The sequence below is a fragment of the Egretta garzetta genome, unplaced genomic scaffold (genome assembly GCF_000687185.1).
Source record: "Egretta garzetta isolate BGI_Z169 unplaced genomic scaffold, ASM68718v1 scaffold506, whole genome shotgun sequence".
NCBI classification, from domain to species: Eukaryota; Metazoa; Chordata; class Aves; order Pelecaniformes; family Ardeidae; genus Egretta; species Egretta garzetta.
This window is the reverse complement of record NW_009260065.1, coordinates 178778-196612: the sequence shown is the minus strand read 5'-3', so window position 1 is coordinate 196612 and position 17835 is coordinate 178778. Positions and strand designations below refer to the sequence as shown.

The 17835-nt window shown below is 52.5% G+C and overlaps 1 protein-coding gene across 1 annotated transcript in view; it reads right to left on the bottom strand.

The window, feature by feature from the left end:
* Positions 1 to 17166: 17166 nt before the first annotated feature.
* Positions 17167 to 17835, bottom strand: part of DYSF (dysferlin) — a 109469-nt gene continuing 108800 nt past the window's right edge. The window contains exon 53 of the mRNA XM_035896592.1: positions 17167 to 17205. Within this exon, the coding sequence (XP_035752485.1) occupies positions 17167 to 17205 (39 nt within the window). The remainder of the gene's footprint in view (positions 17206 to 17835) is intronic.

The following is a 17835-nucleotide window of genomic DNA, read 5'->3' as shown; positions in this document are numbered from 1 at the left end:
GTCGAAGGAGCCATAAACGAGCTCAAAGAGAAGGAGACTCTTCTGCAAGCTGCCAGCTACTCTTTGCCCCCCCCCCACTGAGGATATCCATGTGCTCCCAGTGTGTTTCCAGTGGGAAAACATCAGGAGTCACCCTCCTCCTCTTCCTCACTGTGTCCCAGACCTATTCCCACCCTTTCACCTCCCATTTTCCCCTCCTGTTCTGGGGCTTTGCTGAAACCTCCTCATGCATCTCCCACCCTCTCCTCTGCTTCCTTGCTCCTCCACCCCTCCTTCAACCCAGGGGCTGCTGGGGAGGCCAAATCAGTAACCCAAGGCGACAGCGTTTGCTTGGGCTCAGCACTAACTGGGGAGTCATAGCCCCCAGCTCATGAGTGCTGCCTCCATGGGGTACAGGAGCGCGGGGATGACTGGATCGTGCCGGTGAAATACTCTTCCAGCATGATCAAGCTAGCAAGGATGTTTTATCAACTGTAGTGATGGATTATGGAGAGGACACATGGAGAGGACAAGGGGGCATGGACATGAGTTGCTCTTGGGGAGATCCCGACCGGACACGAGAGGGAAATGTTTCCCCATGGGAACAGTCACCCATGGAATGATCTCCCCAGGGGAGGGGGTGACTCTGCCACACTGGGCACCTCCAAGCCTCAGCTGGATGGGGTGCTGGGCCACCTTGTCTGGACTGGGCTCTTGCCCAGAAAGGTTGGGCCAGGTGAGCCTGGAGGTCCCTTCCAACCTGGGATTCTGTGATTCTATGACTCTATCATTATGTACCTGCCACAAGTGGGGGGTATGCTGTATATTTGGGGTCAAGTCAAACTTGCTTTGGGAAGTATTTAAGAGCTGGGGTACAGACAGGGTGAGCTGTTGTCCTGTCAGACCCTGTCAGCTGAGCAGCTTAGAGGCTGCTGAGCAGCGGGGACAAGCAGCTCCAGACCCTCTCTGTGGAAGAAGGGACCATGATAAATGTGCAAAACAAAGCAAGTGGCCTGTGAAGGCTGCTGAGGATCTTGGAGTTACCCTGCCTGGCATGACAACACGTGTGCTCCATCCCCTGGATGTAGAGAAGCAACAAGGCAAAGGGAAGAAGCCACCAGTGACAACGGGTGGTGCTGCAGTCTCAGGAAAATTGGAAAAACAGCGGAAACATCTTCAGCATATCACCAAAGCTGTGGTTCCTGTGCAATCACATGACTCCGGGAGCTGGGGCTTGAAAAATTACTGCCAAGAGGGTGATGTTCTGCAGGGCCTGGCCCTCTGCCCATAACCTTCTCCTTGAGTCTGGTCACTCATCCTGGTTCCCTCAAACTGACCCAGAGCTGCTCTCTATGGGCTACAGATGTTGTGAGAGGGTCTGTCTGGAAACCAGCTGCTTAAAAAGAGAAGGGGAAAGGGAAAGGGAAAGGAAAGAGATGGGGAAGAAGGAAGGGAAGGGAAGGCAAAGGAAGGGAAAAGGAAGGGAAAAGAGAAAAGAAAAGAAAAAATATTTTTGTTGGAAATTAAAACACACAGACATGGATCTGTTCTTATTAGACTCTGGAGCAGCTAACGAGAACCAGGCATCCCACCTCCTGGGCCATTTCAGACCAGGGACAGGGGAGCACTGTGCCAGGCTCTGCTCCTGCCCCAGGTGAGCATCCCAGGTGGGCTCTCCCCTCCATCTGCTGTTGTTTCTCCAGCTCAGATCGCAGATGTCCCTCTCCCAAACAAAGCTCAGACATCGGGAGAGGCACGGGCCACCTCCCTCTCCCTCTTGACCCAGGGGGAAGCAACCACAAGGTCTTGCCAGGGCTGCAGCCGCAGGCAGCCACAGCAGAGTCTGTCTTGGGTGGTAGCTGCCTCTTTTTATGTTCCTCCAGCAAATATTTTGCTCCGCTTAACAGTAGCTCTTTGCTACCAAGGAACAAAACCCTTTCCTCCGCCAGCCCACGGTGGTTTCCCTCCCTGCTGGTCCCCTTGTAGGAGCCATCGAGATGTGTGTGCATGGCTTTCGCATTGATCAAAGCAATGAGTATACGTTTTCCTTTCTTCATTAAGGAGTTTTATTGTTACTGTAAAACACACCAGGGTTTGGGCCCCCCCCCTTTTGGAGGTCCGAGTGCTGGCGGTGTTGGCAGGCCATCAGCAGGACCTTATAAAGGCCCACAGCGCAGATCTTCATTCATGCATTAACTTGGCGTAACTTTCATGCAAACCCAGACCCAGCTTCCATTACCCCAAATCCCCAGCTGAAGCAACTGGACTTCTATCATGGCAATTAGTCTGCTGTCCAAGTTGGCAACTTTCTTCCCATCAAGGTCGGGATGATTTACTGTGCTGGAATGGTCTGGTGAGGAAGTGGAGGGAAGGTCTCAACTGTTTAACTCTTGGCAATAAACCTTCCCTTTCCTTGTCCATCCTCATCCCCTCCTTCGCCTTGTTCTCGCTCCCTTGCTGCCAACACAGACCAGGCTTTTCCCTCAGCACGGAGTTCCCTGGGTGGGTTTGGTAGGAAGATGGGAAGCCAGCAAGATTTGCAAGAAGTCCATGCCCTCCTGCTGCACCAGACCCATGGGACAGGGACAGAAGCGCACCCTGTCCTGGATCTGAAGAGCAGATGGTGGGTGGAAACCAGCCACAGAAACAACCTCTTGTGTCCACCACTGCCATTCCTCACCCTGGCTCTGGCTTTCAGGTACTTTCCTGTTCACTCAAGCAGCCTGGTGGTGACCTGTTCCTCACCGCGATCTCAGCCCTGCAACCACAATATCCGGTTTTTTCCATCTTGCTGAGCCTCTCTGCACTGTGTTCGCATGGGACAGGACAAGCAGCCAGCATGGGTGCTGGCAGAGAGACACAAACTGGTTAAATGGCAGTAAAAATCCAATTCATCCAGATTTTAGGAGGCTCCAAAATCCACCTAAACCTCAGTGCTTTTCATGACCATTTTGCAGAGGTAGACCTTCACAGGACCTCAGCCCCTCCGCCACCCTCTGCCTGACACCCAAGCCACTTCCCAGGCCAACTCTGCCTTGCCATAGGGTCGTCATGACTCAGAATTAAACCCCACCCCAGGCTGAAACAGGCAATGGCAGGGTCCGGGTAATTTTCAAGACAGTTTCACCCTCCTGCTCCAGCGCCCGGGACGCTCCCCCAGCCCACCCCCACTGCGGAGGAAGGGTGCTGAGATGGCCACCGTCGACCTCCTGCCTCTTCACAGCCCATCCTCAGGGTCTGTCCAGACTTCTCCCACTGCCTCTCCAGGCATCTCCTTCCCCCAGGTCCATCTGCTTGGGATTTCCAGAGGCTAAGTTCTTCCTTCACACTTACACATCCACCTGGGACAGTCACCGTAAATCTTACCTGCCTGGGCTTCCCCTTGCCACCCACGCGCTGCAGCATCATTCCATCATTGCTGGGTCCTCAGAGATGATCCTAAAGAATGGATCCAGCCACAGCTTCAGTGAATAGGAGGTGAACACAGAAAGTCAAAATATTTTACCAAAAATTGAAACCCTCAAACATTTCTTTTTGTTTCAGAATTTGCCTGCAAGCAACTTTTAAAGGTTCTTTAAAAGTTTTCCATTTAACTTTAGCATTTTCTGCCTATCCCTTTTAAAGTTTATAATTGTTTAAATAAGTTAAGTTTAATCAAGTTTAAAATTTTTATTAAGTGGGGGGGCGTAATCTTTTTTTTTTACTTTTCCCGTCAACCTGAAAGGCAGGGCAGAGGGATTTGAAACGGGGGGGGTGTGGGGGGGGGGTCATTCCTTTTTTCACTTCACCGAGAAAAACATTGAGTTTTCAATTTGGCCAATCTGCAGTGAGGTTTAAAGTTCATATTCTTTGGTTCATCAAGAAATTAAAAAAAAAATCTCAGCTGTAGTTGGAAAGGCCTATCAAGTGCCATACAAGAAGCAACAATTACCTAGGCAAGACAGACATGGGGTCTGACAGCTTTAGCCTCATTTTTCAGATGAAAAAATAGATGAGAGAGGATTATCAGTTTCAGTATTAATAATAATAATAATATAATTATTATAATAAATGCCAGTAGCATGTTTGGTGGGGAGGGGAGAGCCCGCAATGCTTTGGCTAAAACAAGAATAGCTGCAGACGGTTCGTATTTGGTTGCATGTTTTCATTTTGAGTTCTGTTGTTTCTTCCACAGAAGACGAGCAGACAGAATAAGGGTGATGTAAAAGCACCAAATGTGACCTTTTCTTATTCTGTTTTAAGCCAGAAGAGTCTGGGTTTGCTATCAGGATCCTCCCAGGTTCCTAAGAAAACTTCTGAGTGAAATTAGCATTTTTAAATGGGGTTTTTTCCACACATTTTCAGGGAAAGCATCTGCTTTTTCACCTGCTCCAGTGTTTGCTTCTACCCACTCCATCCTCCTGAATGCGCTCCCCGTTTTGTACAGCATGGTCCTCCCAGCAGAGCTGGCTTCTGGGCTTAAAAATGCCGCTTGGGTTAGAGATGATCATAGAATCATAGGATGTTTTGGGTTGGAAAGGACCCCTAGAGGTCATCTAGTCCAACCCCCAGTGATCCATCTGCCGGTGTTGGAAATGCAGGGGGAAGGGACCTGCTGCAACCGGGAGCCCCGGCGTCCAGCCTGCCCCTGGCACCCCGTCGTTTATTCCCCTTTAGGAACTGATAGGCTTCGAACCATTTGGGTTTGTTTCACCCCTTTTAGCCCTGTTTCGAGGCCTAATGGGTGGCAGGCTTGGATGGAGGATCCATGTGCCTACTGTCAGCCATGCTCCAGGCAAGCTTTTCCAGGTAAGCTAAAAACCACGTTTCACCCTGCACAAATTATTGCCATCTCAGCCACGGAGCCTGGATACTCCATTACCCTGAGGTGATGAAGAAGCTGACATATGTGGTAAGGGGCTTTCCACAGCTGGGATGTAGGAGAAGGGAAGATGTGTTTGCTGCTCCGATGTTTTTCCATCCTGCGACCCACCAGCAGCTTTTTATTCGCTTTTATTTCTTCTGCAGCGTTCATTGCACAGCTCACCGCGTATAAAAACAAACAGCCAGTTTCAAAAGCCTGTTACTGAAAAGTAGCATTTGATGGTCTCCAGTGCTTCAGCTGCCCCCCCTGCACTTTAACAGCAAGCAGACCCCACTGAATTAGGGCAGCCTGGCATGTCCCAGCCACCGCCAGCACAGCAGAAATGGATTTGCTGCTATAGACCCTCTCTAGTCTCTGCTTCTCCTTGGTGGGGCGAGACTGGATAGGACTTGAACCTCAGCGCTCGTAACTTCTGCACAGCCCAATGTGTTGCCTGTGGCTTCACTTGGGTCCACAGAGCAGGAGCTCAGGAGAGCCCAGAGCCCATCAAAAGGGAATTTCCCCAATGCCATGATGAAGGCAAGGAGAGAATGGACAATTGCCCTCACCACTGGAGCTCTGAACCGTCCAAGTTCAGGGTTTAGTTCTTCACGAACTTCACTTGTGGTGGGTGAAATGAGCACTTCACAAGCCATCCTTCATGACCTTTTGGTTTGGGTGAAATAAAGACGGTAAGGCCGGTCCCAGTGCAATCGGTCACAGCCACCTGAGCCATCTGGGTGGTGGTTTTCAGACTGGAAGTGTCCACAAGGTCCTGCTTTGCTAGAAGGAGGTGAGCACAGAGTTAAATTTTATCCAACCTTGTTGCATGCCTGGGACTAGATTTATGGTGACCATGTCTGTGTTTAGCGGAATATCTTTTCTTTGGAGACACTAATGAGCATCCTGGGGACACTGGAAAGAAAACTGAGAGCTGGAGCTGCTGAGCAGCAAAAAAGCAGATCCTGTTACACTGGGTGATCCCAGCAGGAGCTGGGGGGTTTTAAACCACAGCTGAGCCTCAAGCAGCAGCCCCGTTGTGGTGGAAAGCCTGAGGCATGGGGAGATGAAGCATCATGAAGGAGGGTCCAACCTTGAGGGAAGGTCAAGACCCAATATGCCCTCAACCGATGCTCTAGCTGCAACAAAAGCCTGACTTCATCCACAGCCATTTTCTATTTTATCTCTTATGCCAACATTTTCTTTCAGGTCTTCTCCTTGGTGGGGGTCTACTGTGCTGTGGTTGTCAGACCTTTGAGTCTGCTTCTTGCTGGGCTAAACAAGCCCACACCTCCTCATCTCTTCCTACAGGGAGTTTCCATTCTCCCGGATCCCTCATACCTCTTCGCTGCATTTGCTCCAGGTCCTTGGCTGACTCCCTCCCCTCCAGTTTTGCGGGAGGGGTGAAGTTGCCCAGAATAGACTACATTTGGGGCAGGTCCCCGGTTTGTGCTAATTCCCCCTGTCGCCTGGTTGAGATGGGTGGGGGAGGTGGGAAGGAGGGGATTATCCTTTCAAGGTTTCATTCTTTATGCAGCATTTGGGGATTAGCAAAGGTCTCCAACATTACTGTGTGGTTTCCCATGCTCAGGCCATGAGGAAGATGATACCAGCTGTCTCCATTGCCCATAAGATTTGTGTTTTCTGGTATTTCTTAAAAGAGCCGGTGCTGGAATTGAAGGAAATGTCAGGACGGCAGTTCTCATATGAAAATATGTGTATTTTTAGAGTTTTTTACTTGCAGAGAAAATCTTGGAATTTCAAATCCCTGATTACTCAGACAGCTAGGAAAGGGGAGACGGTAAGGCCGGTCCCAGTGCAATCGGTCACAGCCACCTGAGCCATCTGGGTGGTGGTTTTCAGACTGGAAGTGTCCACAAGGTCCTGCTTTGCTAGAAGGAGGTGAGCACAGAGTTAAATTTTATCCAACCTTGTTGCATGCCTGGGACTAGATTTATGGTGACCATGTCTGTGTTTAGCGGAATATCTTTTCTTTGGAGACACTAATGAGCATCCTGGGGACACTGGAAAGAAAACTGAGAGCTGGAGCTGCTGAGCAGCAAAAAAGCAGATCCTGTTACACTGGGTGATCCCAGCAGGAGCTGGGGGGTTTTAAACCACAGCTGAGCCTCAAGCAGCAGCCCCGTTGTGGTGGAAAGCCTGAGGCATGGGGAGATGAAGCATCATGAAGGAGGGTCCAACCTTGAGGGAAGGTCAAGACCCAATATGCCCTCAACCGATGCTCTAGCTGCAACAAAAGCCTGACTTCATCCACAGCCATTTTCTATTTTATCTCTTATGCCAACATTTTCTTTCAGGTCTTCTCCTTGGTGGGGGTCTACTGTGCTGTGGTTGTCAGACCTTTGAGTCTGCTTCTTGCTGGGCTAAACAAGCCCACACCTCCTCATCTCTTCCTACAGGGAGTTTCCATTCTCCCGGATCCCTCATACCTCTTCGCTGCATTTGCTCCAGGTCCTTGGCTGACTCCCTCCCCTCCAGTTTTGCGGGAGGGGTGAAGTTGCCCAGAATAGACTACATTTGGGGCAGGTCCCCGGTTTGTGCTAATTCCCCCTGTCGCCTGGTTGAGATGGGTGGGGGAGGTGGGAAGGAGGGGATTATCCTTTCAAGGTTTCATTCTTTATGCAGCATTTGGGGATTAGCAAAGGTCTCCAACATTACTGTGTGGTTTCCCATGCTCAGGCCATGAGGAAGATGATACCAGCTGTCTCCATTGCCCATAAGATTTGTGTTTTCTGGTATTTCTTAAAAGAGCCGGTGCTGGAATTGAAGGAAATGTCAGGACGGCAGTTCTCATATGAAAATATGTGTATTTTTAGAGTTTTTTACTTGCAGAGAAAATCTTGGAATTTCAAATCCCTGATTACTCAGACAGCTAGGAAAGGGGAAAAAAAAAAAAAATCAGCCTTTATATTGCTCTTTCTATTTTCTCTCTTCAGATTGCACAAGTTCTAAAAAAAGTCATGACTTTGGGGGGCCTGGCTCCAGATTGCTCACAGTCCCTGGGGTAGCAAAGGAGGGATGGGTGGCAGTGTGCTACAGTGAGGGGAGCTCCACCAGAGCTGGGTGGCATCTTGCCGGACTTCCAGCACTGAAGAGGTAGACTGCAAAGCCACAGCCATGACCTTCCCCTCTCCCTAGAGCCCTTGGGCAGCCCCAGGTCCCCAGACGGATCCAGCCCACCACTTTGTGGTGCTGTCCTCAGCTGCAGTGACTCACCCTGGCAGGTGCCAATGGTTCTCTCTTGACTGTAGAGGAAGACAATCAATTCAGGCTTTGTTTTCCAGCCTACAGCCATCTACATCGCAAGCAGATGACTCTTCCTACTTTGTTTTCATTGGCAAACAGCAACCATAAATCTCTTGCTTCTTCAGGTTGGGTTGGTTTTTTTTTTTCCCTTTTCCATATTCACCAAATCCTATTTGTCTTTATTTGCTTCAGACAGAAGTACAACCCTGAGTCTGCTCCAAAGGGCAAAAAAAAAGGGATAAAGAGGCCGCTGCCTGCTCCACTGGCTGCCAAGCCAGCCCCAGGCACTTGATCCAGTTTAAGTGCCCTGGCTTCATGCTTTTCATAAACATGGGATTATGCTGTTTCCAGAGAAAACCACCAAAAGGTCCCATCGTCGGGAGGTAGGAGAACAGATGAATTTCTTTCACACATGTTCTGAGAAAAAGGATGAGGAGGGAGAGGGAGGCCGGCTTTGCAAGAGCTGGGGCTTTCCTAATTTGTGAGGCTGTAATTCTCCACTCCTCCTGGGATGGCAGTCTTTGATGAGGTCTGGACACAAATCGATGGCAAACCACAAGTGAAAAAGGAGGAGAGGATGGAGGAGAGAGGGGGAAAAGACCAAAGAGAGGGGGAAAGCAAAGGGAAGGTAAAGCCTGGCCACACACGGCTTAGAGGAATGCTTCTGTTGTCATCAACCAACCGGACCTGCGTTTTGAAGGTGTCTCTACTGCCGCAGGCGGGTACACATCCCAGCTCATCCCTCGGACCAGACTCACCCTCTGTCCATGCTCCCAGTCTTCAGGCCATTGCTAAAATGTTGCCTGAGCCTGAAAAGCATTCTGGCCTTGGAGAGCCGAAACATGGAGAACTTCAGTCTCTTCCCCACATACTGGGTGGATGTGGTTGAGAAGAGGACAAGCCTTGTTCATCCTACCCCGAGCGCAGCGTGGACCGCTTGAACTACAGCTGCAGCCCAAAGCGTGGACAGAAAGCACATGGTCCTTGAGACTCAGTGGGCAGACATTGCTGAAGGCAAGGAGAGGAGATGCCATGACCACCACAGTGAGACAGATGCGGCTGAGACCTTTCTGTGCCTTAAAACCTTGTGGGCATGATGGAGAGAGAGCACAAGGCACCACTCCTTGTTGTGGTGTTGATTCAGTTCAAAGTGTGGGACCTTCACTCATTGATGTCCATGTTTTCTTTGCGGAATTCTTTCACGGCATGGCATTTAGGCTGCACCTCCAGGCCCAAGGAACCATTTGCTCTCATCTCCTGCCTCCGATCCAGAAGGGTGGTAGAGAAGTGACCAGGGCCGTGTTAAACCCCGCAGCGCTGATCCTCCTGTAGAACTTCTTTTTCAATCATTTAGCATTATATTTGCGACCTAATGGGGAAAGACCTTGATCTGCACAGAAATGTTCAGCCCCACTCAGGGTCCTGTTCTGAGGTTTTTCTTTGTCCTGTGGCTACGAGTTCACACGAGAGTGCAAACATGCCAGCCTGGATCTCAATCATATTTGCTTTCTTTCCTCCTTGTTGTGTCTCGGTCATAGTGTCCTAGAGTCCTAGTTTGGGGGGAAAAGAAATTTTCAGTCCGTGTTCTCCAGATTTGCTGATGGGATTCACTCGACCGCAGATAAACATCTCAGCTGGATCCCATCAGCTCCTAAGGACTGAACACAAAATGACTCCTCCAGGGCAGTGAAGCAGGACAAGACACTTCCATGTCTTGATCCTGCACCAGCTGAACACTGCAAATGCTGCAAGGAGGGAATATGGTCCCCACTCCCGACACTGACCCCCCTTCCCTGGAGGCTGAGGGAGGCCACTGCCTCTGAAGAAACACAAGGTTTGGGCAGTGCGACAGCCATTCAGTCCCAGCTGGTTGCTGGAGGTCCTCCAGAGACGGTGGCCAAGTTAGAGCTGGCAGCATGGTTGTCTCTGTTTGCAAGGTGCCACTGGGAGCAGAGAGAAGATATATAACCCATAAAACCTAACACCTATGTGGAGACAAATATCCATGACTGCACCACTGTCCTACTCCAAGCCCCAGTCAGAGTCTTGCTTGAGCTGCATAAACTATTTTAATGTTATGGCAACAGTGACCGTCTTTCTGCAGTGTCTATAGCTCCTAGCACCATAGAAGACCTCCTCCATAGAGGTGCTCCTAGCACTAGCCTGGCTCCTGAGTGAGCTCCTGGTAACTCCAGCACATCCAGCATTACTGTTTTTATTGTTACCACAGCATCAATACCTGTAAAAATTATTTTTAAGTACCCAGGAGGTATCACCTCAAGCAGTTTCGGTCTGGAGCTTTCCAGCAGAAAACCTGGTTAGGGTGCACTTCTGCCTCCCCACCCTGCCAGGGACTTGTGAAGGACTCAAAGGCCTCGGTAGAAACAGTCTCTCACACCCTAAACTTTAGCCCATGGCAGAGTTAAGCCATCCACAGAATAAGGGATGCCTGCTCTCACCCCCATGCCAATCCCACAGCTTTGCAGGGCTGAGCAAACCACGGACTTCCCCAGCATCACTGGAGAGCAGCTGGACGTGTAGGCTGTTGCTGTCCCAGGAGCTGCAGGAGGAGAAGCTGGGACACCCGCCAAGGGACCCTGCTCGACACGTCTGGTAGTCGGTACAATTAGACAGTGTTCCTCCCGATGGACGAGGAGCCCTGTCACTGCCCCGGGGCAGCGACTGAGCAGCCAAGAGCCTGGGGGTCTCCCTGGCATCAGCCCAAAGGCCAAAGCAGAGACCAAGTTGCACTCAAAGGCAAAAGAAAGTTTCACGGCACCGAGCCCGCTCTGCTGCGAAGCATGTTTAAAGCATTGGTTATTTGAGGAGGCTGGGAGGTGAATGGCAAAAGCAGATGGGGCAAAAAAAAAGCCCATTTTCCTGCTGGAAGCCGATGCACGGCAGAGAGGAAGACACAGTAGCTTCACACCCCATTGCTTGGGTGTCTCCATCCCCACTCGGTGCCAAGCAGAGCCCAGAAGATGCAATGCACCCATCACCACTGATCATCCCCCAGGTGCGTGGTGTTTGGCTTGTCTGGGATGAAGACAGACTGCAGCAGCATGGACAGGGCTGGCAGCACTCCCGGTGGTGATGGGGTGGTGTTATCCATGGAGGATGCTGATAGAAACTCAGGCTATCAGCCCAGGAGGTCTAGAGCCAGCGGAGCAGCCTTTAGACTCATCATAACCCCCTCTGTGCTTGCCTCTACCAGGGAGGACATCCTAGGACCAGTGAACACCCTTCTGTGTCTGGAAGTGGTTTAAGGGGTTAGACCTCAAGGCAAGACTGAAATGAGTTGTGTCGCTTGAGGCCAGGGCTACCTCCACATTCCCATCTGAAGATTAATGGACGTGGGGGCGAGAAGGCCACAATGGTCTTCTCTACAGATCATCCCATTAGGTCAACTCTCCTGGCCTCCATGCACCAGGCACGTTCCCGTCCTGTCGGGAGGTAATGAGCAAAACTGATCGCAGGCCCCGTCCGCAGGGGTTAAACCAACAATCACGACAACAAGTGGCTCCGCAAAGCATTTTTATGGCAGTGCCTTGACCTGGTTCCCACCCCTCGTCCTCCTCACCCCTGCACCACCTCCCTCCCCTCAAACCGCTTCATTGCAAGCCACCCTTCTGAGTGGAAACCTCTCTCTTCTGAGCAAATAAGACTGGGCAATGAATACAAAATCATTATTTCTGAAGAGAAAAATCAGTTCAGCTCTTTTGCTAGGTTTTTCTGAACGTGCCAATGAGCCTGCTGGAGGTTAAGGTCGTTCAGCCCCTATGCAGGGGTGGCAGCTTTCCAGCTCCTCGTCTCGCTGCCCTGCGGCTCACGGGGCTGAGCCCCAGCAGCGTGAAACACAACGCGGTGTTGTCAGGGCATCCCCCAAGGAGCTCACACACTTCATAACTCCAGCCTTAAATTATGTACAGCATCGTGTCGGAGGCCGAGGAAATAATAGAAAAACAAGCGTCACAAAAGCGTTGGAGCAGCAGAACATTTTGCAATTAACTTTTGCAGGCAGCCATGCACGGGCGGGCGCAGGCATGCAGGCAAGGGCTGTCGTCTCGTCTCCTGCCGCCCGCTCCTCCCCAGCGAGGTTCATCCCTCCTGTGCCTCCAGGGTGGTGACGCAGTTGATTCCCCCTCTGGGACTTCCCACTGGTGTGTGGGGTGTGAGAGGCTGCAGTGGGGCTGGGCAGGCTGGGGCTGGGTGATGCCAGCCCAGAGGGCCTGCTTACACCCCCGCATCTTCCTCAGATGAAGCGTGGGACATTTGGGTCTCGCCATCCCTTGAATCCCTTAGATCCCAGGTGTCATCCAAAACATAATGCAGTAGAGGGGGTCTCCTCTGCCAAAGCAGGGAGCACCCATCCGCACCCATCCAGAGCAATGGCAAGGCAGTTGGGGATAATGGTATCATGGGGCGCATTGAGTGTGGCCAGCAGGGCGAGGGAGGTTCTCCTCCCCCTCTGCTCTGCCCTGCTGAGACCCCACCTGGAGCACTGCGTGCAGTTCTGGGCTCCCCAGTTCAAGAAGGATGAGGAGCTCCTCAAAAGAGTTCAGAGGAGGGCAACAAAAATGCTAAAGGGACTGGAGCATCTCCCCTATGAGGAGAGGCTGAGGGAGCTGGGCTTGTTCAGCCTGGAGAAGAGAAGGCTGAGTGAACGGGAGGAAGAACTTGTTGACTGTGAGGGTGATGGAGCCCTGGCCCAGGCTGCCCAGGGGGGCTGTGGAGTCTCCTTCTCTGGAGATCTTCAACCCCCGCCTGGATGCTGTCCTGTGCCCCCTGCTCTGGGTGAGCCTGCTTGGGCAGGGAGGTGGCACTGGGTGAGCTCCGGAGGGCTGTCCCAACCCCGGCCAGGCTGGGATTATGGGATTCAGGCACAAGCAGCCCCAATCTCACCAGCAAATCTGAGCAGCTCCAGAAAGGTGTCAGAGAATTAATCCTTGGGTCACTCTGGATGATGGCTGTGTTGAATGAGTCCTTCCCTCCAGGGAAGAAACAGATCCAGACCCAAAGGGCCTTGGCTGCTTTTTGAGCCAAGTCCAGAACTGGGAAGAGGAGCAGAGGCAAGCAGGGGAGGGGCTTTCACTTAATCCAAGAGCCGCTGGGGCTGTGCCCCGAGAATACCTGGATAGTCACATTCCAGCAGCCCAGGCCCATCCTAACGTGCATCTGCACAGAGATGTGCGTACACGCACGGAGCAGCCGGGTGGGGTGAACGCTTTCTGCCTTCCCCACTGCAGCAGGAGGGTGAAATCCTTGGGATTCTTTTGCCCTCTCCCATTCCCCAGCCATCCATCTCCTCTCCAGCCAGCCCTGGCTCTCAGCGGGCATATTTTGGGTGTTCAGGTTTATAAATGAAGTGGGCATCAACCTCTTTGCGAGTGACTCACCAGGAAAATGCTGGAGGTTGGCTCCCCGCACGAGCTTCCCCTGGCTCCTTCACCCACCCCAATGCATGCGTCTGCCTCCTCCTGGCTTAGGGGATGCTCCGGATCACAGATCAGCCTGGTCAGCCAGCACACACGGTCTCCCCGGTCATGGGACGAGGTGTCTGACCCCCACATAAATCCTGCCCGATGTCCCGGCTCAGGGCACCGCTCACGAGAGCTCCAGGGACCGTGCACATACCGCAGCTGGGTCGCCCCTCTGTTCGGCAGCGCAGTGTCTCGGCTGCAAAACGCAACCGGCAGAAGCACGAGCGGCTGCGTGACCTACGAGCATTGCAACCCCCGTCCCGTATCTGTTCTGCACACCTTCCCTTCCCTCCTCCTGCTTCTGCTCCCTTGCAACAGCAGCAGAGAGGTGAGAAAAGAGGAGCACAGCGACCGGCATTTCCCCATCCTGCTCCTTCCAGCTGTATTTTTGCATTCCCACACCAAAGAGGGAAGGTGCCGTGATTTCTATCAAAGCAATAAAGCACGCCAGGTAGAAGAAGGTTTGAGAGCATTTCATTTGTAACCACAGTGCACTTTGCATTATTGTATATAAGGCATAGACAGGTGATACAAGCATCTTCCAGCCATTTTCAACCCCTGAATAACAGGGAGCCACAGGGAATACCTTATACAGGTCCTACCTGCTGGCTGGCTTTGGTGGAGAGAGATAACCAAGCTCCAGAGGGCCCACAGTCAGGCAAAGGGATGGCTGTGGCTGTTCAAGCAGCAACGTAAATGGGATTGAGTTGGTGTTTTGGGATTGAGTTGGTGTTTTCAGATTGAGTTGGTGTTTTGAGACACCCAGACCTGCTTCTGCCCACCACCGTTCCACAGAGTCTTCTTGGCTTGAAAATCATCCCTGCAGCCTGGACGGGGAGCGTGGAGGATGGCATGGAGGGATGTAACCCTTCCCTTGCCCGTATGCAATTGGGTGCCCTGGATCCTGCTCTCCCATCGCTGCTGACCCATCCTGGTTTGTCAGGGAAGAGCTGCTGGTAAGGACTGGCACATAAAATACAGTTCCTCCCTGGGAGAGGCTCTGGAGAGGTAACACCAAGTGTGTTTTGCCAGGGTTGCTTGTCTCGGCTGGGATAGACAGTGGTCGTTGTGGTGGGATGGGTGATGAGCACCCAGATGTAAGCAGTGTTTTGCATTCAAGCACGGGTCACTCATCTCTGTGGGGCCAAGTGGCACCAAGATCCTGTTCCTGAAATGGGTGGGGGTTGCAGAGCAGTAATGCCAAGCCAGGAAATTTCACAGGCTCTGCAAACCGAAGCAAGGAAATGAAATACCGGACCTGATTTCCCGCTGCGGATAGGAGCACAAAACAAGCCAGCAGGATATGCAGGCCCCCCCCCGGGCAGAGCTGGGTCATGGTGGAAGAGGTGCAAGAACCACACCAACGTTCTCACAAAAGAGAAAACTCAAAGCTCATTAAGGTGCGAACACAAGCAGCTTCAGTCCTCAGCTCATCAGATCCGCGGGAAGAAAGCATGATGGAAAATTTGACCGAGACCTGGTAGTTTGATCGTGGCTAATAAATGGGGGGGTGGGTACGAATGAGGTTGGGAGGCTTCTAGGGAAAAACTGAACAAATGCAAAAATGAAGCATTTAACTGTGCCGGTAAAATGAAACACCCACCCCGGGGCGTGCAAGCCCAGAGCCGACTTCACTGCTCAGGCTTTTGGGAAAGGGATGCTGGATCAGCCAAACCTCAGCAGCAAGGACAGGTTTTTACAGCTGCGTGCTCTCCGTGCCGAAGGCACCACCTTCACACGGGGCAGGGAGCCGCCCCGTGCAACCTGGGGGCTGCTACAGCACTGAGCAGCCAGGGATTTAGCGCTCACTGCATTACATCCCAATCCAGCAAAGCAATTCGGCGCGTGCTTTTTTCCCCTGCCTTCTGCTATGCACGGGCTTAAGCGCTTCGCTGGAGCAGGGCAGGAGCTTCCATTGGCACAGCCTGTCCTGAGAAACCCGGATCCCCCAGGATCACTTCCCACTGCTCCTTGCTCTCAGGTGTCACACTGAGTAGCAGCAGCTCCAGGGGACAAAAGGAACGGAGGAGGAGGTGTCTCACCCTGCTGAAGGGCAGTGGGGATGGATCCAGATCCATTTATCGTCAAAGGGGCCGTGGCAAAAGCCACGCAGTGCCGGAGCAGCAGGACAGCTGTGTCTCAAAGGGACATTTGCTTTCGTGCATGATGCTCCTGTTCTGGGAGATGGTTCCCTGCAGGATGCGTGGCTGCAGGATGAAAACTTGATCCTCTCGTGACATGAGCCAGCGCTACAAAACACCAGCGATCCCCTTAGACCACACCGCTCCGTCTGACCGCGGCAGCGGAGAGACAGACAGGCAGGAGGAGGGAATAGAAAACAGCAGAAGTGTCCCAGCACCGCCGTCCCGGTCCTGTCACCGCTGCCGTCTGCTCTGCAGGAGGCTGAGGGAGACCTGTGGGAGAGGGTTCATGATAATTTGTTTGCAAAGCAGAAAGCAAACGAGCCTGCTTCGGCCGGGGCAGGTTCTCTGCCTCATTAGCACCCAGCAGCAGTGGGCTCGGCGGCCGACGTTGCAGCCTGGCCTGGCCTGTTCTGCTTAAGCACCTTCAGGAGCACAGGAGAGAATAAGGCTGATGCATTCGCCAAGCTGTGGCTGCAGGGGTTGAACGTAGCAGGAGAGGGGGAGAAAAGCAGAGTCCACGGGCGCTGCTTTGCTCGCGGGATGGCTCTCGGGGCAGGGCTCAGCGCGACTCCGCTCCCTGCCACTGCAGCCCCGGCTTTGAAGGGAGGCTGTCGGGGACTGCAGAGGTGAAAGAGCAGCTCGGAGGGAAAACGAGCCCCAAAAACCATGAGCCAGACTGTGCAGTCCTTCGTGAGCGCAAAATTCAACGGGAGTTTTGATTTAGCCGTTACCGCCAGCCCCCGCCCGGGTTCTGCATCTCAGCCTTTTCCCTGGGTCCTGCACCCTGTGCTGCTGGCTCCCTTCGGAAAGGCAAGGTGCCAGGCCAGGGTTCCAGGCCGTGCAGCACATTCCATCGTCGGTAGGCTTTATAGACATATAAACCAGATAACACAGACCGCAGGGCGAAGGAAAACCGAGGCTTGCTCAGAGTGCGAAGGAAAGCGAGCTCAGAACCCGAGAGATTTGGGCTTGCCCGTGCGGCTTGCGCCAGCAGCCACAGCTCCTCTGCCAAGGTCTGCAGCACGCCCGTACGCTCCGGGACTACCCATGAAAAGGTCCTTTCCACCCCCACCCTCTTCAGTTTTGCAGTGGTATTCAAGCTTTACAAATCAGAGCAGCTTAACAAAAAAAAAAAAACCAAAATAAAAAAAACAAAAACAAAAACAAAAAAAAAAAACCCAAACCCAATGAAAGAAAGAAGACAAGGAAATCAGATAAGAAAGATTTCAGGGTAAGCATTGTTCACGCGCTGCTTCCGAGGCGATTGCTGTATTGCTGCAGGTGGGATTCCGCATACTCCGTCAGGGTAAGTTGTGTCTTCATTTTGGCAGCAGCCTGGGGCCTGAGAGGGGCTGCTCCTTCTCCGTCCCCATCCGCTGATGTGATCCAGAGCAACTTCTTTCCAAAACCCCCAGGCAGGCACCGGACCGTTCAGGCGTTTTCCAGCAGAGCTTCAGTTGAAAGGTTTCACCAGTTTCATAGCAGCGTAGTTCTAGAGGGACAGAAAGACAAGGGAAAGAAGAGCTGATTTGAAGCCGGTACAGCGGGGCGGCACATGGAGGTTAAAGCGTTATTTTGGGCATGGGGCAGGACTGCAGGCGGGGCTGCACTCAGGCCAGGCGGGGTGGCCAAGCTCCCAGCCCCAGCCTTCAGCGGCAAGCAGCAAAAAGTGCATCCCCGCTAGTGAGGATGGTAGAAAGCCCCAGACACGAGAGAAAACAGGTCTTGCCTTCTTCCAGGAGAAGCCACTGGCGTCAAGCACCAAGCAGCGAGCACCAGGCGTCACCCCTGGGCTTCGATCGCTCCTTCCACCAGTTTTTAAGAGAAATTTCCCCCTCTCCATACCCTTGTAAGAATTTTGGCACCTCCCCACCAGCACCATCCCAGTGCCCACATGTCTTCTCGCAGGTGAGGGGACACGTCCAGCTCTGCTGGGTTGCTCCAGCCTCCCCCTCTCCTCTGGATCCCCGTGCCCCATCCCCTCCGCTCTCCGTGCTGCTCCCCTGCAAACCTGGAGGCTGCATTCGCCCCCCAAGCCCTGACCTCGCATCATAGAATCATAGAATCACTTTGGTTGGAAAAGACCTTTGAGATCGTTGAGTCCAACCTTTAACCCACTCTT